At 38.3% G+C, this 24,546-nt stretch overlaps 2 protein-coding genes across 4 annotated transcripts in view; one reads left to right on the forward strand and one right to left on the reverse strand.

Annotated features, from left to right (window-relative positions):
- The first annotated feature begins 975 nt into the window (after window positions 1-975).
- Window positions 976-17,169, forward strand: PACRGL (parkin coregulated like). 2 transcript variants are annotated; one of them, XM_064449227.1, is made up of 8 exons: window positions 976-1,065; window positions 3,671-3,828; window positions 6,272-6,339; window positions 7,405-7,495; window positions 8,638-8,772; window positions 10,378-10,485; window positions 11,501-11,581; window positions 14,253-17,169. In XM_064449227.1, the coding sequence occupies exons 2-8, from the start codon at window positions 3,688-3,690 to the stop codon at window positions 14,307-14,309; spliced, it is 681 nt and encodes a 226-aa protein (XP_064305297.1). In that variant the 5' UTR covers window positions 976-1,065; window positions 3,671-3,687; the 3' UTR covers window positions 14,310-17,169. The 2 variants fall into 2 exon arrangements, with proteins under 2 accessions (XP_064305297.1, XP_064305299.1); XM_064449229.1 differs by having other exon boundaries at window positions 986-1,080.
- Window positions 17,170-17,221: 52 nt separating this feature from the next.
- KCNIP4 (potassium voltage-gated channel interacting protein 4) overlaps window positions 17,222-24,546 on the reverse strand; it is a 354,092-nt gene continuing 346,767 nt past the window's right edge. For both annotated transcript variants that reach the window (XM_064449226.1, XM_064449225.1), the window contains exons 6-8: window positions 23,652-23,756; window positions 23,257-23,319; window positions 17,222-17,333 (exon numbers count right to left, since the gene is read on the reverse strand). In XM_064449226.1, the coding sequence (XP_064305296.1) occupies window positions 17,286-17,333; window positions 23,257-23,319; window positions 23,652-23,756 (216 nt within the window). In that variant the 3' untranslated portion in view covers window positions 17,222-17,285. The remainder of the gene's footprint in view (window positions 17,334-23,256; window positions 23,320-23,651; window positions 23,757-24,546) is intronic.

Consider the following 24,546-nt stretch of genomic DNA (forward strand, 5'->3'; position numbering starts at 1 on the left):
AAAAGAAGCTAAAAATTAACTTTATCATTGTGTTTGGAACAAAAATGATTGCAAAGCAGAATGCAGCCCTGTCCCTAAAAGCCAAACTTCTGTCACATAAAAATAAAAGCAAACTACAGTATTTCCCAAATCCTGTTTTTCCTGGGAAGTCATTAAGAAAGGGGATACAAATGAGTAGCAATGCCACCTGAAGATTTACCACCCCCATTCTTTTCACAAACATATAAGGCAGGTTGAAAAAAATCATCCTTTCAATCTAATTTTCGCTGGTCCTTCAGGAAGCACTGAAGCTCTGGTTAGTTGGAGACGGTGCCCCAGCTCCCCGGCACTCCCCAGCGGCCGCGCTGCCCCGGCACACCCGCCGCACCGCTCCCAGCTCAGCAGGGCGATGCCCAGGGTGAGAAGCCCCCGGGACCGCGGCCACCGAGGCGGCCACCTCCCCCCCGCCGCGGGCGGCAGGGAGGGCCGCCAGGCCCGGCTGAGGGCCGCCGCCCGCCGCGCATGCTCGCTCCCGCCCCACCGCCCCCACCGCGGGCTCGGCCCGCCGAAGAAGATTGGGCTCTCGGCAGCCCATAGTTTCCCTGGCAACCGGCAGGAAGCGTCGCCGTGCGCGGAGCCGCCCGCCCGCCGGGCCCGGGGCTGTCGGTGCAGCCGGGCAGTAGCGCCAATCGGGCCGGGCCGGCCGCCCGCCGGGCCCTGCGTGTCGCCGCCGGAGAGCGGCGCAGCCCCGCGGTGGGCCCTCGGGGCACCGAGCGGCCGCCCCCAGGGGCCCGTGAGAAGAGGGGATACCGCTGCCCAGCGGCCCGGCGCTCCCCTCCGCCGCCTCGGCCTGGGCTTCCCCGCAAGAGAGCGGGAGCTGCGGGGAGGGGAGAGAGCCCGAGGAGGGGCCAGCCCGTCCCTCCTCGCCGTCTCGCTGGGGCACCTTCTGATGTCCCCCGGTGTTCGTGAGGGTCCGGCCGGCGGCTCTGTGGTGACTTGCCGGAGCTTTGCTCTTTGAGCCTCTCGGCGGTCACGGCGCTTGGTGCCCCGTGTCTCCTCCTCTCTGCCCAGCTGCCCTCCGCAGAGGTGAGGCTCACCAGGGTAAGGGAGCAGCCTCGCCTGTAAAATCCTACTGACTTCCATTCCGCCTTTTGTAAGTGACTTCTAGAACCCAAACTCCAGGCCGCACTTTTCCTCCTTCGAAAATGTCTTTTAAAGGTGCTTTTGCTATTTCCATTTAAGGACTTCTGTCCTTTGCTTGAAGTCTGTCATCCGCCAGTAGGATGGATGGCTCACTTCTGTATCAAGCCTGTACGTCACTTGTTTGATTCACAACTATACTTCTGCTGTCTGATCTCTCTACAAATGCATGTGACTCCCAGCTCTTAACTACACAAGACCTATCATCTTGCTCTGAAGTCTGAGACCTCCTCATGAAAAGTCCTTGTTCCACTTTCTGCCACCTCCTCCTCTGGCAACACGCAGGCCTGTTACCTCCGTTGGGTTTTTACAAAACCATTATCGCTGTCCTTATCTCCCATCTTTACTTTTGTCCCAAAGGGCCAACGTTGTCCCTGCCTGTTGTCACGCGTTTTATTTTTTACTGTGTCTGACGGTACCACCAGTGGCTTTTGAAATGCATCTAGATTTTGTCATTAGTTAAAACCTTAGTAAAGTCCTCGGTATGTATCTTGGTTACTTCTTGGAAGATAAAAGAATTTGAATACATCGGAATGACTTCTGAATGCTTTTTCTGAGAAAAATATTTATGTTCTTATTAGCAAGATGACTGTTTACATTATGAGCAATTGTACATTTCAAAGGCTGACACTGATAGCACTATTTTGTGATATGTAATGCTAATGTCAAGAACTTATCTGGGTTTTTTTAGTATAAAACAATTTTGATTCTTATTTTTCTGATAGTTAGAAATGTGTTTTCTAACTCTAATGTGATTAGAGTTTTGTGATAATAAGCTGGCACTTACAAAATTGCTGAATTTTCTATGTTATTGTTTGTCTTCCAGAGCTTCAAATTATTTCAGTTTTTAATATTTGCATTTTACAAACAGAATAGTTCCCATAGGTGTCACTTAAGTTTTTGTGTGTTCTGAAGAGACTTTTGTCTAACTATGTTATGTTCTTCTTTTAAAAAGACTGTCACTGGAGACAGGCCGTATTCTGAAATGGTAGGAAAGAGAAACCAAGATGTACTGATGAACTGATTTGAATCACAAGTTCTGATTAAATCATCAGTCAAGAAGTATTGATTCAAACTTTCAATTTTAGTTTTGCTTTGTATTTGTATTTTAGCTAATTTTATAATTATTACTATATGTTGTTTGTTGACATTCAGTAAAACTTAGGTGCCACATTTAATTCTTTCTACAAGTCCTAAGGACATAGCATATCTACACAACTGCAGGGACTTATCACTTTTTACTCGAAGCAGAAATAATCCCAAAGATTTAGTAATTTAGGCAATGATAAATGTATCTCACTGGAAGCTCTGTCTGGAGGGAAGAATCAAGCTAAACAACAAGGACTGCATGTACAAGATGCTGGCAGAGATTAGGGCAGGTGGCTTGTAGAGCTGAGGGGGTGGAAGTAGTGTGGCAAAAAAAGATCTGCCTCTCTAGTTCATCCTGATCTCAGTATTTGGAATTTAATCATGTTGTTGACAAAACCAGGTGTCATCAACCCTACTCATCCCTGTGGCAATGTTTATGTGTATTATTTAACTGGTTTCCTATTGTTTTCATTTCTATATAGTGTCACTTGTTTACTAAACGTATGTAATTTCTTGTTTACTAAATTGTTTTCTCCACTCAGAGTACACCACAGCATAAACTACTGAACATTAATAATATTCAAAACTAGCATCTTCACACTTTATAATTTTAATAACATTTGAAAGCCTGCCTTTTCCCAAGAATAATTTATATAATTCATCATAGTGTCAGGCTTTATACGTTAAATAGGCAATAGACTATTATATTCTTTTTATTAGGGACATTTTAATGCAATTACACACATCTATAATACCACATGAAGCTGGTACATTAACATTTAGAAGGTATGTGCACCTAAATCAGTATTTAAGGATGTATAGAGAAAGGTTTTTTAAAATTCTTTTTAACAAAATACTTTCATCCTTCTTACTGGATTTAGAATTAATTTCCTGTGTTCTTTGTTTCCTACTTTACATGTCTTTTCTCTTATTGATTCTGCTTTGGTTTTTGTGTCTTGAATCTGCTTGCTCTTGTGTTCATTCCTTCATCCTGGCCTTTCCTCAGACTTTTTACTGTCTTCTGCTGTAACAGTACTCAACGAGCCAGTTTCACACTGGGCTGTTCTGCTGAGCACTATATTGCTGCTCGGATTTCTGTAGGCGACCCTAAAGGCAGACTGTAGCTAATTTCACTTTTGGTGAAGGTCTCGAAGTACAGAATTAAAGGGGAGCAGCGCAGGATTAGGAGACGTGCATTTGAAAGATGAGTGACAAGACTGTCAAAATTATCCTGTGCACTGCCTAGGGTATATAAGAATAGGCATTTCTTTATTAATACACTTCTTCAGATTTTCTTGATTGATTGTTCATGTCAGCCTTTGGACCCTGGGATTCGAACCCTTGATCTTCTGTCATGTAGGAATGAAAACTATTTTATATTTTTAATCTTTTTCTATTCTAGGAAGTAATGTTCTAAGAATGTCATCGGGCATCCAAATAAAACCAAAAACTGCAGCACAGAAAAGCAAGACATCTTCTCCTTTGCCGTGTTCTCCAGAACCTGCAATTAAACCACAGCCAAAGCCTAGTGACAAGCTGAATCCTAAAACTATTGATCCGGTATGTATAAGTGGTGAGTTTGTTTAAAACAGATCTCTTCTTGGAAGAAATCTGTATACTTTATGAAGTATGTGCAAGACATGATTTTTCTGGTCCTGTTTTGTAAATTTAAACTAAGCCTTTGTTATTAATCATATATTCCCTAATTTCTAAGCTCAAATGCCTGAGGTGTAACATGTTCATTACTTTTTTTAAAAAGGGGTTTTGATACAATTTTGGCTCGGATGATAACTTTTTTATTTTCCATATAGTTTTGCCCTAAAAAGAGATTTAGAGGTAAGATGTAAAAAGGGTTGGGTTTTTTTTTTGGTATAGTTATAAATTTTGGCACCTGTTCCTTTAGAGGAACAGATCTCAGTTATGCAATGAAACCAAGAATCAGGTAGCATCTTGAAGATCATAAAATCTAGCAAATTAATTGCTAGTGAGCATTACTTGAAACTCCCAAGTACTGTGAATATGTAATACTTTGGGAAGAATTTGGACTCTCAGGAGAAGACAGATGAAAGGAGTTGTTTATTTCACAGAAGTCCTGCACCTGGAGAACTGTCTTCGAGTGGGTGAATTATAGCTCACCACTGGGCCATATCAGCCAACCAATTAGTAACATCTCAGAGTTTTTGGAAAACAAACTAAACGTGGGAGTACTTCAGTGGGCTACTGGTTTGCATAAACAGGGCTGAATACTTTCATGTGGGAATATTTTTCATGAAATGTTTTTGCAAGTAGTACAATGACTTAATTAAGCCAAGAAGTCATAGAATCATAGGATCATAGAATCAATCGTTAAGGTTGGAAAAGATCCTTAAGATCATCGAGTCCAACCACTAACCTGTCACTGCCAAGTCCACCACTAAACCATATCCTCAAGCACCATGTCTACCCTTCTTTTAAATACCTCCAGGGGTGGAGACTCAAACACCTCCCTGGGCACCCTGTTCCGATGCCTGACAACCCTTTCGGTGAAGAAATTTTTCCTAATACCCAACATAAACTTCCCCTGGCACAGCTTGAGGCCATTTCCTCTCATCCTGTCGCTTGTGACTAGGGAGAAGAGACCGACCCCCACCTCGCTACAACCTCCTTTCAGGTAGTTGTAGAGAGCGATATGGTCTCCCCTCAGCCTCCTCTTCACCAGGCTAAACAACCCCAGCTCCCTCAACCTCTCCTCATGAGACCTGCTCTACAGACCCTTCACCAGCTTCGTTGCCCTTCTCTGGACACACTCCAGCACCTCAGTGTCCTTCTTGTAGTGAGGGGCCCAAAACTGAACACAGTACTCAAGGTGCGGCCTCACCAGTGCCGAGTACAGGGGCACGATCACCTCCCTGCTCCTGCTGGCCACACTATTCCTGGTACAAGCCAGGATGCCATTGGCCTTCTTGGCCACCTGAGCACACTGCTGGCTCATGGTCAGGTGACTGCCAACCAACACCCCCAGGTCCTTTTCCTCCAGGCAGCTCTCCAGCCACTCCTCCCCAAGCCTGTAGCGTTGCATGGCGTTGTTGTGACCCAAGTGCAGGACCCGGCACGTAGCCTTGTTGAATCTCATACCGTTGGCTCCGGCCCAATGATCCAGCCTGTCCAGGTCCCTCTGTAGGGCCTTCCTGCCTTCCAGCAGATCGACACTTCCACCCAGCTTGCTGTCATCTGCAAACTTACTGAGGGGGCACTCAATCCCCTCATCCAGATCATCAATGAAGATTCAAATAATGAAAAGATAAAAATTAAGATTTCATAGTATTTCCTGCTGTATGCTTTGTGATAAGTTGTTTAATCTGGGAAGTAGCCTTGAATGATCCTGCTCATAAATAATATCATGGTTCATATGCATAAGAAGCATGTATATGATAAAAAACAACTTTGTGCAGGCTTTCTTCCCGTGAAGCTCCTAGTTTCCTTCTCCAGTGAGTCCTTCCTAGATTCTCACCCAGCATGAACCTTCCCGCTGATTTCCAGTGTCCTCGTACCATCTTGCCCGACATTTGGTGTTTCTCCCACATCTTTCCACCTTGCACTTTTGTCTATACTTGTATCAAGGAATTGGAGTAAATCTGCCTTCTGCATGTTACCAAAATAACAACAATAAAAGCACTGGGAAAATGAGAGGTCCTTAATCTGTTAAGGAGAGAACCGATAAGACTTCAGCATTAAGATTTGCAAGAGAAAATAGAAAAATAAGGGTATTCCATCAGAAGAGCACTGATTCTACATTATTTATTCATTTTTACAACTTCATAGCCAGATAATTCTGATAAGCAGTTTTCTGATAAATGTACCAGTTATATGTTTTCCCCCCCAGAGCTGCAGTTCTTTTTTTTGATTAGTTTTAGAATCATATGACTAAGTTCCTTTTTTGGTAAACTGTGGTTTTAACATATTTAAAATAGTTATTAAACATTTCTGTTATGAATAAATAATGCTTTTTTTTTTGTCCTCACAGTTTGGTGCTCATTCTCGACCACCTTCTGCATTTGCTGCTATATATGCGAAAGGTGGCATTCCATGCAGGTCTGTTGGTTTTGTTTATTTTTCACTAAATATTTTATCGTTAGGTAGAATTACACTGATTGAAATACAGCTGTTCATGTTTGATCTCTTAGGCTGTTTGCTTCCATTAATTTCTGAAAAGATTTCTGATACTTAACTTTTTTCAAAGCAGAAAGCAATTTTCCATGTCTCTGAAATTGTTGTCTTCTGGTTCTTTTTTTATGCTGTGCTAATACTGAAGCTGCATTTTTAAAGAATATCTAGGTATTTGCAGATTTGATTTGTTAAGCCTCTTTCATGAAAGAAGTTGATTTCTTCATATAATGGTGTTTACTTCTGCCTACTGATGAAGATAATAAAATGAGTGCCATTTCAGTAAGTAGACATCTTGCAGTCTTTTTTTGTCTGAATTAAGTAGTAAGACAACAATTTCTTGAACATTCCAACTCTGTAGCTGTCAGCAATATCAGATATTAACAAAACTACTTGTAAGTAATAGGTTGTGGTATTTTAAGTTACTTTTGTCTATTGTATATTTGCCTAGACAATAAGCACATTAGTGTTTTGTCAACTGGATGCAGAATTACTTAACAAAAATTTAAGTAGTCATTACTAAATTTATATACATGTATAAAATAGTAATTGATACATAGCCTTTATCTGTATCTGATAATTCATCAGGAGTACCTGGTGAATTCCAATATGATTTTCGGTTTCAACTGGTTTCCCTTACCAATAGTTATTTGAGGAAAATATTTCTTTATATTCATCAAAATAAGTAACTTTGCAAAGGCAGCATCTTCTGTGGTGGTGTGAGAGTCATCTATAATATTTATCACTTTTATTTTCTGTTTTCTATGTGATCAGGAGCAGAATTTTGACAACTGTCAGATTTGTGAATGATGATAATTGCACTGTTCAGTACTGTTATACATTTCACTAAGGAGAGCAGTATGTATTGAAATTGCGTATATAACATTATAGTAATATTGGAAACCTATTGGTGATACATTTAAAGTGAATAGTGTTAGCAATAAATTATATCTTATTATATGCTAATTTGTTAAAACTTTATTCTTTTTATAGGTTAGTGCATGGCTCTGTAAAGCACAGACTGCAATGGGAATGCCTTCCTGAAACTGTTCCCTTTGATCCCCTTCTTGTAACATTGGCAGAGGTAATCTCAATTTTCTCGTGAAGTTAGGCACACAGGATTTCCCAGTTGCAAATGGCATTTTTGTAACAAGCTAAGCTAGCTACCTTAGACTTACCTACTAGGGAAATATGAAAAAAAAAAACAAACCCAAACCATTTGTGAAGATCTTGTATGAATGAAGATGGTCAAGAATATTGCCATTTGTAATTCTTTAGTTAGAGCATTCTGGAAGAGCTAGGGAGAGCTATTTAATCTGTGAGATACTGGCCAAATACAAGACTGTTTCTCAGATTCCCAACTGTTGAATGAAATACTTCAATCCATTTGTGGCTTTGCAGGTTCTTTCGTAAACAAAATTTTTTTAATTATTTTTGTATATAAAGCTTACCTATTGAAGTAGGAGTGCTCTCCTCAATAGATGGAACAAATACAGTGGAAATAAATGGAAATAAATGAAATACTATACATGATGTTCAGGCTTCTGTTTTCTCAGCATCGTCTGTGACATCTATCACCAAATATGTTTCAGGAGTGTAAATAAATGTTGAATCCAGCGTGGTGGATGGAATAACGTGCATACTCTAGAGGTGGTGCTTTTGTTTTTTTTAAAGATTAAACAAAGCTGTCAATGCCTAAAGTAACTTAGAGCTGCTGGTATGGAAAGAACTCAGCCATAGGGCTTTAAATCTTTGAGTTGTGCCAGTCAGGTCTCCACCAGAAGTTCATATTTGTAGCATCTACAAGTTTTAGGTGTTGCACGGGGGTGTCTTTCCTTTTATAGTTCACCTTCTATTTTTTTTTTCCTTCAGGGTATGAAAACCATTTACAAATATAGCCTATTCTTGTTCATGGCCTTGTTGAAAAATTACCTTGGGTAGTTAGATCAAAGGTAATGAAGTAGAAATATAGATTGAATTGGCAGTATGAGTTTTAATGTTTTTATGTGAGTTTTAATATTCAATGTCCTAAAAAAAAATTAATAAGAATATTCTGTGAGCAGAGTTGTACTCAATGGCTCCACACGGTGGAGTTAGTGTATTTTATGTTTTGAACTGATGTAACAAAATCTAAACACTATCTTGCTACTATGTGGAACTTTTAAAATGTGGTTTTGTTTAAAAGAAGACTCACTAATAAGCAAACATATTTTACGTTTGCAACAGGGTCTAAGAGAGACAAAACATCCCTATACATTTGTTTCAAAGGAAGGTTTTAAAGAATTACTTATGGTTGAAGGTGCTACTGAAAAAGCAATTCCCTTGTTGCCTCGTCTAGTTCCAGTGTTAAAGGCTGCATTGGTATGTCTTACTCTTCATGCAGAGATTTTAATGGGTTTTGTTTTCTTGTGCTTATGAGGACTACATGGATAATGTTAATGTGATAAATCTATTGCATGGGCTTTCGGTTTGGAGTTTGGGGGCATGGTTTCTATTTCTCATGTTAACCCTGCCTTGGTTTTATTAGCTAAATATGTCTTTAACTGTAAATTGAGACAGGCGACTCCTTGTATAGCTGTATGACAGCAGCTATGGGCAAATTCGGTGGAAATATGCAATTAAAGATCTGAATATAAGCAGAAACAATTATATCTATTGGTAGTGTTTTTATATATCCACATAATATCATGGGGAAAAAAATTGAAGTAAAATGGAGGTGCAAGAATAAATACTCATCTGCTACATTTAAAAGTGCAAAACATGCTACAAAGATAAAAAGGAATATGCCAGTGAGGGAAAGGGAGGAATACAGTTAAAATGTTTGAGGTCATATTCCTAATTTTGAAAATGTTTTTAACTTTTCTACTCCTTAAGAAAATAAAGTGAGGTAGAAGTATTGGCCCTGAAGGTAAACTCTTTTGGATCTTTTTCATGTGTTTCAGAGCCCTGTTCTGGTTCAGCTACTTGCTGTCCTTTAATCTAGCTGTGTTTCAGTTCTGGTTTTATAGAGATGGCTGAAAGTTTGAAAATTCTTTGTGATCTCAGGTCAGAGGTGTAATAGAAGATCAGAATAGCGTGTTATGAGTATCTTTGGTTTAGTTTGGAAGACAAAATTAGAAAAAATATTCTTGTCTGTTCTTCCAGTTACTGTTAGTAATCTGATCATTTTCATTGTTGTACTCTTTTGGTATAAAGTCTTGTTAAACCTTCTACTACACAAGCAGTTGATAGCTTCTAGTTTAAAAAATGTTCAGGGCTCAAATGTCAGAGTGGAAAAATAATTGTTTAAATAAAAGTCAGTATGAGTACCAGAACAAAATAAATTGTCACGAATCAATTTCTCTGCTAAAGGAAGAGTGAGATAACTAAACTATTAGAGAACTCGGGTATAGAAGAACCTTCCCACGAGAGTATTAAAGATGACAAAGTGCCCTAGAAGTAGATAAGAGCCTGATAATTGCTGGCAGGAGACAAAGCTGTAGTTGGCCAGGGACTAAATTAATTGAGCCAGAAAGTCATGTGTTTCTCCAAGAAAGACAATTGTTGTTATGAATTACATAGAAATTACCCAGAATTCATTATGTTTGTAACTAAAATGCTGTCTCCCGATTTCAACATACCCGCATTTGAAGGGTTCTTTCTAATATGCTGTGAAGCACTGAAATTGTTGGTGTAGTAAACTGTTTGTTTTGCCTGCTGAATTTTTCATTTCATCAATAATAAATTCATAGTTTCCTTCTCTCAGAAGAAATGCAGGAATTTCACTGACACTTTGTGGATACTTTTGTTTTCTACTTTAGAAATACACTTCTGTTTTAAAATGTTACCTCTAGTTACTAATATTTATTCATATTGTATTTGTATTTCTAAACTTGTAACATTATAATAAGTAGCAGTTGCACAGTAGTTTTAATTTTTAAAAATACTATGTACAGCCAGGATTTTCTTTTTTCCCCCGCTCTGAAGGCCCATTCGGATGATGAAGTATTCGGAAGGGGATTGGATGCTTTAGTTCAACTGAGTGCTGTTGTTGGCCCATCTCTGAATGATCATCTTAAGCATCTACTCACAAATGTAAGTTTTTGATGCCGTAGTAAAAAATCATCTGAATTTTTATGGTACTTTTATTGAGATGTTTGCTATAATATCTGCACAGATACAGTGGAGGACTCAGCAGTTCCATGAAAAGCATTACTTCATAAATTCCTCTGTCATTCTTTAATAATATGGTGACTTACAGGGTTCTAGCAAGGTCCAGAAACTGTTGTTAACATAAATTGGAGAATAATGGAAGTGTTGTCTCTACTATTTAAAAAAGGTCCAGCTTCAAGCCTGAGGTGAAATAGATGCTGTGTTTTTAAGGGAAGTTTATGTTTATTGCAAAATTAGTTTTGCAATTTAAGTGTGGGTATTTTAAAAAAATATGTGAGAGTTCCAATAAATTAACATAAGCAAATATTCCCACTTCTTTCAGATGGGATTTCTGCACAAGGAAGTTTAATTAAATAAACTCAGAGTGGGATTGTGGAAGGTATTTTTATACTGAGTCCTTCTGTAGACATCCTTCCTCTGTCAGACAGGCTTTTCATGGTTTTGTTTAGCCTGCTTCCAAAGTGCACTTTTACAGCAAAATAAAAAGACCTTTTAGACCTCCAGTGCGGAAGAGAGAAATTGCAGTAGTTTGGTTTTTTTTTAAAAGTATTGCCACTAAAAATAAATCTCTTTCAGTGCATGTGAAAAAAATGAGTTAACTTTTCATGTGGACAGCACTTTAAGAATGACTTTATTTTAAAGTTGTTACCTCTTTAAATTTTGTCTGCTAAATGAAAAAAAATAGAATAAGTATTTTTTTGGCTAACAGTTGAGCTTTTTTTGACTTTAAGTCTCTCAGCAGTTAATATTTTATTCCTTTTGCCTTGACTGAGTTCCATGCTTTGACATCAGTTACAAGCTATAAATGATGTTTCTTTTCACCTTTAGTTTTCCAAAGACAAGATGAAATAAAGTAATAAAATAGAATAATATTGATCTCTTCGCATATATTGTGCTATGTTGTGCAGCAAACCTTTTTATTTTACTTTTCCAATAGGTTTCAAGGAGATTAATGGACAAGAAATTTAGAGAAAAAATTACTGTTGCTTTACAAAAGTTGGAGCAATATGGTGGAAAGGTGAGTTGATCAGATGATTGTTCTGTAATCTGCACATTTGAATGCAACTTTGCCAAAACAACTTCCATTTCTGGCTTTCAGATTAAGTACCCAGTTCTAAAAACTGCTTATTTTCACATGTCACAACTATTCATGTTGCATAAAAATAGGATTTTGCACTCTGGCAGTCAGCAGAGTTGTGTTCCAGTCCATAGTAGAATAGTTGTTTTAGTCTGTATGACATGTTGAGGGCTTCAGAGCTGGAGCCCTCAACACAGGAAGGACATAGAACTATTGGAACAGGCCCAGAGGAGGCCACAGAAATGATCCGAGGGCTGGAGCACCTCTCCTGTGAGGACAGGCTGAGAGAATTGGGGTTGTTCAGCCTGGAGAAGAGAAGGCTGAGGGGAGACCTTATTGCAGCCTCCCAGTACTTAAAGGGGGACTATAAGAAAGATGGGGACAATCTCTTTAGCAAGGCCTGTTGTGACAGGACAAGGGGTGATGGTTTTAAACTAAAGGAGGGTAGATTTTTTTACAGTAAGGGTGGTGAAACACTGGAACAGGTTGCCCTGAGAGGTTGTAGGTGCCCCATCTCTAGAAACATCCAAGGTCAGGCTGGATGGGGCTCTGAGCAACCTGGTCTAGTTGAAGATGTCCCTGCTTGTTGCAGGGGCTTGGACTAGATGACCTCTAAAGGTCCCTCCCAACCCAAACCATTCCATGATTCTATGACCGAGTGGTAATAGAAATGGCATTAAATCTACTCTGGGTAGTCCAGTTTCTGCCAGTTAGGTTTTGTTGTCTCCCAGTTTTTTATCTCCCACTTTTCATTTGTATTCTCCATTGTTTTAATCTCTGAGCAAGAAATATAGGAATATGTCTTAGTAAAATATTCCAAAGGATCCACACCTCCATAAGAAGCTGCATGGCTGGACTCAGCACACCAAGCCCCATCCAGGAGAACTCTTTCTGGGAGCAAGTGTGCATCTGTGTGGAGCCCTGCCCATGATATTTGCTTGGAACATTTTATTGTCCTTGGTGGGAAGTTTATGCAGACTTAGTGGTTAAATGAGATACTATTCTTTCTCAAAAATTCTCCATTTCTCTAGAAAAATATAAATTTTTTTTTCCAGAGTTTGAGCTCATGTGACAAATGGGTTAGCTGCATAGGGTAAGATCCAGGATGCCTAATGTAAGTCCTTACTCCAGGTTAGGCACTGCAGCACTTAGGAAGTAGATGCTTATGCTGAGTAAAGCATGTGAGCTTCTTGTACAGACCATAGGGTGGGATAGATGCCCACAAAGATTAACAAAATGAATTCACCAAATGTCAACTAGTAAATAGGCGCTGGCCCTTTCTGGAGTATTGACGCTTGACTCAGGCTGAATATTTGTCTTTCTTCAATATGCCCGGGATGCAGGCTTCATGTTCCTTTTGCTGAGCCTAAATACTTTTCTCAACAGGTTTTACTCTTGCTAAAAGATACTTTTTGCGGTTATTGAATGCCTGCCCATTCCCACTAATAGCTTAGTGTTTAGGTCACTTACTGAGGAATTCAGATGCTCACATTCCAGCCCACCCTGGTTAACCCAGAAGTTAGATCTGCAATTGCTATAAATCAAAAAAATGTTTTAAGTAATAGATGGCACAGTGTTCTTCTGCTGAACATTCTGTTGCCTTTTTCCGTTGTACTGCACATTCTGCAGAAAGGAGAGAAGAAAAAGTGAGAGAATATTGGCTTGGACATTCATCCAGAAGAGAAAATACTTGCTTTCTTGACCTTATGAACACTTGCATGTATGACATTAAATTGTTATTGGTAAAGAATATGAATAACCTAAAGAGTAGGGACCATAAATATACGTCTACCAGTTCTGAGCTTGTGTGCCTTAATCAGTAGTCACCCAAATAATCAGTAGGCATCATTTTTTTTTTTTTCCCACTCATATTCATTTAAGGGCAAAGCAGTGTTTGTATGGCGGACTTGAAAAATAGCACAACAAATAAAGAAGCGTGAGAGGTTTTTTTATTTATATGTAGTGAGAAAAGAAAAGGAAAATTACTTCTCATCTTGATGTTCTGAGAATTTAGGTCTAAATAGTGTAACTAGTCAGTGAATCATTAACCTCTCATTCTTCTCTCTGTCCCTTCATTTCTTGTAGTCTTACCAGTTTTGTGAGTAGGTCTTTCTGTGTATCTTCTAAAAAATACTGTAATAAGATAAAACAGAAAACTGGAAACAAACTAATAAATTCTGATTACAAGCAATATTATATAATCCAACTAATGATTTTATCAAATTTCTATCCTAAATGGGTTATAAAGTATATGATTCTTAATTTTATTGGAAGTCCTTGCCAGACTATCCGTCCTCTGTTTAAAAATCCATATTATTTCATGTCTATATTTATGCCCAGTTTTAGGTATGAGTTTATATGTCTCTTCTCCAGGGTGTTTACTCTCCATCATTAGTTATCACAATACTCCATTTTCTGAGTTCATTATTTTCAGCCCTCTTGACAGTAAATTTCTCAGCAACTATTAACTTTTTAGTTTTCTACTGTGTGACAATAACAAAGATAACTAAGTAAAAGTTGTGAATGATACAATTTATAGAGCCTATATGAATACTTTCATATGTAGTGCTAGTACTTATTTTGTTTAAATTTGTTTTCTTTTAATCAACAGGCAACTGTGGCTATCATCAAATCTAAAATTCCAACCTATTGTTCTATCTCTTGTTGATGAAGAAAACTGTAGTGATTTGTACTGTAAGGTGAATTTGGAAAGAAACTGCCTGTGAACATCACTGACACTTATTTGGGGTATGGATATATTCTCTTAAAATAATCACAATTCTTCAGGATGATGGAGAGTGGGAAAAGTCCTATCAGTTTGTGGATATGTAATTACGGAAGACTATTTAAAATAATTCTCTCTGTATTGGCTGCTATTTGCATATGCATTGTGCTTACAATGACATTGACTAATTTGCTATTGTTTCAAAAGCAGAGTAAATATTGGTTCTTATTTTGTTCTAAATTACAATTTCCTTTAATAGAGCTGCAGTGCTTAATATGTTTTGTACATTTGTGTGATGCAAAATAATTTGGCTGTAATTGCTTAAATAGTAACTAACTTGGTGTTAAATTACATATGTACAACTGCTTTTGAACCATATAACTTAATTTGTGTCACAGACACAGAGGGATGCACTTTGAATTCATCAGGACTTACTGGGTTAGATGTAGAACTATGAGAACTCATCTAGAGCTCTTGAGAGTCAGCTTTGAAAGGTATGAAGCTGAATGCACTGAATGGGTGGCATATGGTACAAAACTGAACTTGCTCTGTGCATTCTCAGCACATTGTTTTGAGAAGCTGAAGCGGCTCTGGAGAATACAGTGCAGAGACATCAGCTTGCTCCATAGAGCTACAGCCTAGGTTTTGCTCAACTAATTAGTTCCAGTTAGCTTTGGGCCTACTGAATGGGAGCTAGATGTAGGAAGCAACTTTGGAGTATTTACATCGTGCTCCCTTTGCATTGAGTTCTGTAATGCCACAGATGTGCTTGGGACTAGCTTGTGAATTCAGCTGCAGACAAGCTAATAAACTTCTGAATGCTGAAGCTATGAAAAAAACCAAGAGCCACAAATAATAAGACAATAAAAAGATCACGGAAGCCAGCTTACCTGGCTGTCAAGACTTACAGGGTGCAGCACTTGTCCATGAACATATTTTAACTTGATTGCAAAATAATTCCTAACAGGTCTTGTAATAAATACTGTTCAGGGTTCGTGTTATTGTGGGTATTTGAGTTACCTATGAGGGAGGGCTGACTGAAGTAACAAAATTTGACATAGAATTTTTTTCACCTGAGGGAAATTCAAATCTCAAATTTAAAGTTGTTGGAAGGTGGGGGATTTTTTTGTCATCAAAAGATGCTGTTGCATAGGGTATTAAAAAAGTCTGTCACATGAAAGCAATTACAGAATTTCTGGAAAATTACCACTGCTTGGCTAAATCATATTTACTTCAGGACTGTGCTAAGATCTCTGCTGAGATCAAGAAGATATATGTATTTAAGCTTTTTTTTTAATAATTTTGTTGGCAAAAATGTTTGTTTTGAAGAAATGCAAGTGTTTGTTTAACAACTCAAAAAAATTGATCATGCTGCTTGTTTCTTTTCATGTCACTTTATTTTTTTCTTTTTTTTTACAAAATGTGCACATTTAGTTTACACAAACATGCTACCGCAGATTTCAAGTGTACATGTATTGTACTACTCTTATCCTACACTGGTGATAGCAGAGCAGCCTTCGACATGCCTCTAACAAACATCCCATCTCTACACCAGAATAGATACCTGATTTATTTTTGCAAAAGAACACTTGCAAAGGTCTTTCTACTTCATTAATCCCCCTTCTGCAGCAATGTCACAATGAAGAGTGGCCTATCTCTGATAGCATTTCACCTGTTTTGAAGTATTGGCATAAACTCTGTGGACAATATATCTTAAAAATTACATGGATGGAGTGGCAGTATTATATTTTAGGTACATACTTTTTTAGAAAAATCTTTCTAGGTTCAGAATTAAGGTAGCTCCAACCTTAATGAAGAAATGATCCTAAGAAGTGTAACACAGTTATCACATATAGATGCTATTAGATAGCTGACGTTTCCAATTTTTTCCTGATTCTGTCTCCTAATTAAAGATAATACAAAAACTGAAACAGATGTTGGCCTGTCTAGCAGTTAGTAGTAGTAGCTGTTACTATGTCGTGCTAGTCATTCTGAGCTTCAGAAGTTGTTCATGCCTTTTTCTTCATTAAAGGCAGAAAGACACATACTCATGAAAACGGCATTAGGATCCAGTTCAGGTCTCTTCATGAAAAATTCAAAGTCAGAAGATCCTTAATTTTCAGCAAAGAACTTTGCAGACACATCCAAGAATAATTGGAAATACAGTATGTAGGACTCCCTGTACTCATGTCATGATAAATTAAATGCAGATTTACTAGGTAAGTGTGACTGATTGACAGAAGCTTACTTGTATTTGTTAGGGAGTAAATCTACCTATAAGCAAGTTCTTTTTTTTGTTCTATAACAGTTCTTCCGCTCAAGTTATCTATTTCATTAGGTTTGGGGTTGTTTTTGAAGAGAAAAGCAAGTCAAAGGTGGAAGGCAATTGCAGCCAGATGTGCATTGCACATTGAGTATAGCACTTTAACACAAAGTATTATTCAAAAATTGAGGACTGCACCATACAAATGTGGAAAGAAAATACATGATAATGCCTCTGTATAAATTAGAATCTAAGAGTTAAGAAATACACTCAAACACCTGGAGCTTAATCCAGTACAAATGAGTAGCAAAACTAAGATTATTTATTTAATCTCCTTGTGATAGTATCTATTTTAGCTAAGGGTTGGAATGACAATAAAGCTGCGTAATGTCAGGTCTTATTTTGTTTGTGTTTGGAGTAAAAACCCGACTGTTCAGAAGAATCTTGTTAACTAAGTAGCCACTGTTGAAGTGCTAAATTGTATAATTTATAAAGGGTTTTTTGGGGAAAAGTGTATAATAAAAATTTATTTGCATAATACATGTCTCAGTGTAAAGCTGAGTAATTTTATTTATGATAAAGTGGGGAATCCATCTTTTAGATCATGTTGCAGAATAGCTCATATTTGTCCATTAGCTGTAGACCTAATGTCTTCATCAAATCACATTTTCAAAGAGCTGCATGGATCGCATTATATTCTCATCCTGTAAAAGAAGACAACAAAAAAACCAAAAATCATACACCATTACAAATGTAGTTGGCAAACATCTATAGGGAAATTGGGTAGAACTAACTGTATTTTAGTTAGTGACAACGTTCTTTTTCAGGGTATTTGGAGAACTTGTTAGCAGAAAAAAGGCTGCTTACAGATCTGTGGTTAAAGAGATTTTTGTATGTATTAATTAAACCAAAACTGTTTGGTCAAGAATGCAATAGCATGTAAGAAAATTAAGTCTGCAGTATTTCAGAGGTTATACTTTTATATCCAGTATAACAAAATACATATAGACAATAAATACTCAAGGAATAATTGTTGTAGCTGAAGTGTGAATCTGTACATGAAATTCCTAGTCCTGTGTCGTATACAGGAGTCTTTCTGCAATCCTAGGGCATCCTATTGCATAGCTAGGGCTGTCTCTAAAATAAAATAGATTTAAGTGCGCATCTTTATATGAACCAAAGAATCAGTTAACTGCAAATACCACTGCAACACTCTGATGCCTCAGGTCAGATTTTTTTGTGTGTTCAGCAAAAGATGTTGACTGCTTGATACTAATTCTGCTTTCTGATCACTCTGCCTTAGGTAGGTAACAAAACCTTCAGCTTCCAAGTTCTGCATAATGCTTTCTGATGCATCATTCTACTCCAATTTTTTATCAGTAAATAACTCAGCACATCAGTGAGGGAAAAATAATTTTTTTAACATTTACCTTTCAGTGTACAGAAGAAAAAGCTTACTTGTAGTAGCCCATATTTGATGGCACTTCTGGATCAACAGTTGGTTGCACAATACACTATAAGAGTATATTACGTGCTCATTTAGCATTTGCTGTTCTCCACTGTAATGATCCTCTTTCTTTTTTAATTTGAATGCATACCGTTTAGTACTTTCTTGAGAAATATTCTAGTGAAAGAGACAACTGAATTTGATAGAATATTTCAGAAAGTTTCATGAAAGAGGCATAAAAGAACCAACCTCTTGGAAAGATTATCTCGTAGTATTCTCTGCTACTGACAGGTATGTAGGCCTTCTGTACATTAATGGTCCAGTAAGACACGATCAGTATCAATTTCCAGTTAAATTATTCACTCTTCAGTCTAGTGGGTTATTTGCTTTGTAGACAGTGACAAGTCTGAATGATTTTCTTAATTTGTTAAGAAACATGCAAAGTGGGGTTTTCATCTTTGATTCCATCTGTCATCTCAAGTGATGTTGCTGTAAGACATGGTCTGCGCACTATTTTGTGCTGATAAACTGACTCACAAAAGCAATGATATGTAATTTAAATAAAAAACCTGTTATGTAACTTAATGCTTAAAAAGTTTCTATAGGAAGTTTATTTTAATTTCCAGTAATTTAATATAGTAAATTAACTTTTTCCCACGGCATCATTTTGAAACACCAATGTAACATTGAAGATCACTGACTAATGTAAGGTTAAGTTTGGAATCATTTGTCATTTAATTGTTTACATACGCGTTTGTATACACATTGGCAAATGTGCACAGCAAACACCACCTTCTTAATTTAGAAACAGTGTTTTGACACTTTCTACCAATTTTCTAAGATATGTATCATCACTAATGAAACTAGTAGTTTTCTAAAATCAGCTCCATATTTCTGAACTTTGCTATTTCTATACAGAAGACTTCCAAATGTCCCTCCTTTATTAATCAAATGGGAAGAAGCTTCACAAGAAAATACAGGCAGATGCTTGCAGTAGAATTAGTTGACAAGCCTATAGTTCTTCTTTGCCACTCTGTTTCAGTACATTTTTTCTAAACAGTTTTTTATAATAGATTTGTTTAATGATTCCTGACTCAAGACATTAGGAGGTGTTAGTGTGTATGAAGCACAAAACACAGATGAATGAGCTTTGCCAGATCTGACCTAACTTCAAGCCAACTTTGAATTTTTCCTGCTGGAGTTTGAGACGGCTACTGTGTTTTCAAGCTACCCCAGACCCACCAGCATTGAGTGTGTAATGGCTTACTTCTGCAGAAAATATCTACCCCAGAAGCCTTTTTAGCATTATTAGAAGGAGCTTTAAGTCATTCACACTGACATTCACCTATGCACACCGTAGTCCTTTGCCTCCATTCTTCATGGTGCTGCTGTAGATATGAAACAATGCTTGAGTCAGATCATTTTCCACCAGCACCAAGCAGTGAAAAGAGGCAGGTGAGGCCCGTTTCCCAAGAGCTCGCGCTGCTATTTGGTACGTTATACAAATCAGGACAGCAGCTGCGTTCTGGGACTCAGTCCAGCATACTTAGGGCAGGCTAGTCCATGTCTCCTGTGGGAGCAGGGAGACTCCTGGAGTCTGGATGGCAGACTGACATTCAAGCACGTGGGTATGTGGGGTAGGGAGGGCAGGCAATCAGGACATACACATTCCCTGTCCAAGATAGAGGGAGGTTGAGGGGAAGCACCTTTGCTGTCCTTACTTAATCATGGGAAAAGATAGGTCCTTATGCCCAGTGACCAGAGAAGACCACACTCAAAGCCTCAATGCTGTGTAATTCCCTACATAACTCCTTAACACTTGGTGAACAGACAGGCCAATCTTTGTGTTGGGACTGTGAACTGAGTCTTGACCTTGCTGTATGCCTCAGGCTGTACAGTGCTCCTGCATTGAGAGTTGTGCCAAACCAGTACTCGGCACAAGGAGGCAATTTTAAAAAAGGCTCACGTGTGTAGAATGAGTGTTTAAGACCACACCAGAGGCTCTTGATGCTACAAAAAAAAATTTAAAAAAATCCCAGGAACATATGCCAGGAACCTGAAGTGGTGCCTCTGTATTCAAATATACTTTGTTGTGTTCCTTCTTTCTCTTAAAGTAAGCATGCCACGCTTTCCTTAGTTATGACAAAACACTGGTAAAAGGGATGTACTTCTAAGACCCACTAATTTGTCTTCAAACTCAGAGGAATGGCAATTCTCAGAGGCTGGCAACTCTTGCCCGAGAGATCATTCAAAGAAAAGGCTCCTGCAATCTTTCCCTGGCAGAACAGGCTTCTAGTCTGTTTTAAGATGCAGACTGGAGGGGGTCTGAGCTTTGGCGTTTGGTTGAGGGTTTTTTGTAGTGCTTGTCTCTTGGCACCATTTTGACTGCAGTCTCACAGCTTGAGCTGGAACCTAGGGGCTGGCTAAAAAAACCTCTGTATACCTTTAGCATATTTTCAGGTGCACCAGATGCTGGCTGCCATATTCACTGATAGGCATTCCCATTCCAAGGGCTGAGGTACAGTCATTTTTTATGCAAACTGACAAGGAAGCTTTTGAGCAGCTGTGCTCTAACATCGGCCTTAATGCCAGAGGAAGGCTTGTAGATGAGGGAGTCACCACAGCTGTCAAAGTCTAGGGAGCAGCAGGTGGGCTGTGCCCCTGTCTTGAATGTCCTGACCCTGGTGAACCAAAGGTAATAGTAGAACTAGCAGTGGTCTAGAGAGAGGGCCAAGGGTGATTAAAGGTATGGACTGGTTTCACTAGGAGAAAAATTTAATGAATGAGTTCTTTACAGCTTGGAAAAGAGATACTGAATGAAGAACAACAACGATAACCACTGTTTTTCGATAACACAAGAACATACAGAAAGCATTAAAATATTGTATGGCACGTCTAAAACACAGGCAGATTTACTACAGGAAGCGTCACAGATCATTTCATTTTGCTTTTGGCATTATGCTCATGAAAGATGAGACTCCTTGCTCCTGCAGTGATGTGACTCACTGCATGACAAGGAAAGAAAGGAACCTGAACCTTACCTTTTTAGATGAGTCTTGTACCCATTAGGATATTAAAAAAAGTTTTTCCTGCAGCTGTGTCTTTAAAGGAAGGGGACACTACTGTCCTTTGTGAAAAATGTAATCCTGAAAAGGCTGAAGCCATGTTAAGTCCTGAACCATGTTTCTTGAAGGACTTGGATTGAATCCTAACTCCAAATCTCACTTCTGAAACCAAATCTTGATGTATACATGAATTACACACTTCACAGCTCAGAGGTCTTAATAGAAGAACATATCATAGTAGGTAGAGAGACCAAAAATGAGGCAGCGAGCTGTTTTTTGATACAAAAAGTATTGTCACCTTCAAAGTTAAAAGCAGGTGAAGGTGAGGTAAGTGGCAAGATGAGAACGGTGTCTATAACACATAGCAGTTTAGGCAGCATCTCTCTCACATGTATTCTGAGTACTCAGAAGAGGTAAATAGGAAATTTTCTAACAGAACTGAGGAGCTGTGAATCACATTGGAAAAGAAGAGCAGGCAATTCCTTGCTGAATGTACTAATTTTCTTTGTAAATGATTCACTCAGCCCATCATCATAATGACTGTCATATCCAGATGAATCTTTCTTTTAATTTCCAGAACTCTGCAAACCTTAGCTGGGAAATAAATCTCGTCTCTGTTCCTGATGATCACTCAGCTTTAGTAGAGCAAATGCGTTTCATTTGTATTGAACACGACTGACAAGCTGGAACTATGGTCAATGTGATAGAGCACTGTCAACAGATAAGACACTATCCAATACCCATTGCTAAGGATATAGAGAAGAGCCACAGTTAGAATAGCTGTTGTCTTTCTTTCACGCCCTAAAATCATTGGATTAAAATCAGAGAATCACTTACTAGATAGCTGTGCTCATGAGAGGTGAGAGCAACGCCAAAGAATAGCTACAAACACATACAAATTTACCAATTCTAGAGCATCTTTGCTGTTTGCTGTCCAGCCTTCCCTGTTCCAAATGGTTATAAATCTGTCACTCACTAACTGCATTTATCTTGCTAGCCCTGCCCTCTCCTGTCTCTTGTCTACTACTCTTCTTGGTATAGGAGATAGGAAGCAGTACACACAGGCGACGTTGCTGGTCTGTGTCAGCTTCACATTGATCAGAGTCAGCCTGGACAAGGCTGAGATATCACCAGAATGCTACTATGAGTCTGTATACTTCTCATGGTAACAAATAGTGTTGCTTTTATTTGCCATATCATTTTGCATAATGTAATCAAGCCCATCTTATCACTAAGTCTAATGCACACCGTACAGGTCCTAACAACCTCTTATCATGCCAAAGACTCATCATCATTATTTTGTACTATATGATGTTTCTTTTTCTTGCTTTTTTTTAAATTGACAACAGGAGTTCCTTAAATTTCTGAAAATACAACTTATCTTTTCCTGTATCAGCTCCTGGTCTGAGAGCAAGCCGGTTTCTGAAGGGCAGAGAAGTGAAAACAGGCTGCAATTCCTGCTGCAGAAGTTTATTTCATTCCTGACCCAAGAAGCAATGAGGTGCTTTCAGCAGTTGAAGGAAATTAACAGCCACCTGAGTAGCATAAACACTTGCAATTGCTAATCACAATCAGTTCTCACTCCCTTGCCTGGAGAAAACTCGCATGCTGTTAACTCCTGCCATCCAACACTTTGCCAGCTCCTTGCACTCTCACTTTTTAAGGCCTCCAGCAGGTCATGACTCACTCTTTGAGAAACACTCCTATAGATGATAAATTTTCAAGCAATATTATTATTATTGCTGTGACTATATGCCAATTGTAACAGGAATGTGTTCCCCAGCATGGGCAGAAGATAAGAATAAATATTTAGCTGTCTGAAGAAACTTTTTGCTGTCAAGTACAAACAAAGCACTGTTAGAGAGGGGATGCAGACACAGTTGTCTTATAAGCAATGGCCTCTTGTATATAACATCTCTACTACAAATTCAGATCACAAATTTATTTACATTTTTAGTGGGTTTGTGTAATGGTGTACACACATACCATGTCTATCTTGGGAAAATATTGTCCCTGGTATTAGGATTACCATCCCTGTCACTCCAGAAATCTGCGTAGGACTAGGACAGCAGTAGCCAACAGATAGAGGTTCCATACTTATCACTGGGTACTTACTTTCTGGCAGCTCTCGATGAATTCATCTATGGTAACTACTCCATCTTTGTTTTTGTCCATTTTCTGTTCAGAAAGAATAAGAATGTATGTTTACCCTCCTGAAATCCCGTGTAAAACAAGTCCTTTGGATTATTACCTTCAGCTACGTGTCAGCCTAGGAACAACGAGGCCAAAATGCTGTAAAGATGTAGTAAGTGAGATATACTAGAATAAGCTTAAGGAGCTTATTGGTGAAAAAGCAAGGTGTAATGAGTAGATCTGAGCAACTTGTGATGGAACCACAGAGACAAAAAAGGATTACAAAATTGGTAAGATATGCAGACTGTTACAAAAATGAAAATCTTTCCATACCTGCTAACAGAGCAGTCTTTTTGGCTCCCTGTTACCCAACCCACCTGGAAAAATGTTTCCACGTGTTGTCTAGGTGCATCCTCTTTGAGAACAGGGTAGGTGCATTTCCCCATCATATCATATATTGCTTTCATGATATCAAGCATTTCCTGAAGAGAAAAAATACGTCTGTATAATGTAAGGTATGTTGTAGACGCTGCTTTGACTCAGACACATAAATGGTTTTTAGGACTTACATTTTAGAATAAAGTTTTGAGATTGTGCCTGTTATTTTATGACTGAACAGCTTCAAACTACTATGTTCCTATTAATTCTATCATGCTAGTTCTGTTTTCATAGATAAACTTGTTAAATAGGTGCAGATGTATGATTTTGATTTTAAATTGTTTAGAATATGTGCAAGTTCATGGATTGTGGGAAGAATGTCTTGAGGTCTTGTGAATAAAACTAAACAGGAAAAGAAGTTATGTAATAGCAAGTGGATGGTAAGAGCACATCAGCTTCTTACAGACGAGTTTTCCCTAGAGAAAACAGAAATACCCATGCACACACCTGCACGTATGCAAAGACTCCTCCTTTTATATAAAAACCCTTGAATTTTATTAATAGAGTGCCATGAGAAAACTGTAGGAATAATTATTTAAAAGTTATTTGCCAGTATGCTGAGAAATCATCCTATAGATCTCTTTTTTACAATAATCACAGTGTTTTTCTACAAGTGTAAAATCATAAGTGTAATATGTATATATAGTCACATAAAGACCCACTTTTAAAAAAACATATACTGTAATTTAATTATGTGTTTAAATCCTTGCAGAGTGAAAGATGTAAGAATCTTTTTATATAAATTCTGTTTCAAGTAAAAACGTTTAGAATATTTATAAAATGTGTAACAATTGTGGGCTACTTAATTCTTTTTCATCCAAATATCCTACTGAA

The sequence above is a fragment of the Phalacrocorax carbo genome, chromosome 4, assembly GCF_963921805.1.
Source record: "Phalacrocorax carbo chromosome 4, bPhaCar2.1, whole genome shotgun sequence".
NCBI classification, from domain to species: Eukaryota; Metazoa; Chordata; class Aves; order Suliformes; family Phalacrocoracidae; genus Phalacrocorax; species Phalacrocorax carbo.

What these genes read in the sequence shown, in the direction of transcription:
- PACRGL (XM_064449227.1), top strand. Translation starts at nt 3,688, where the DNA reads ATGTCATCGGGCATCCAAATAAAACCAAAAACTGCAGCACAGAAAAGC. An exon ending in AAAGGTGGCATTCCATGCAG is followed by an intron (nt 6,340 to 7,404) that starts GTCTGTTGGTTT and finishes TTCTTTTTATAG; the next exon opens with GTTAGTGCATGGCTCTGTAA. An exon ending in TGGAGCAATATGGTGGAAAG is followed by an intron (nt 11,582 to 14,252) that starts GTGAGTTGATCA and finishes TTTAATCAACAG; the next exon opens with GCAACTGTGGCTATCATCAA.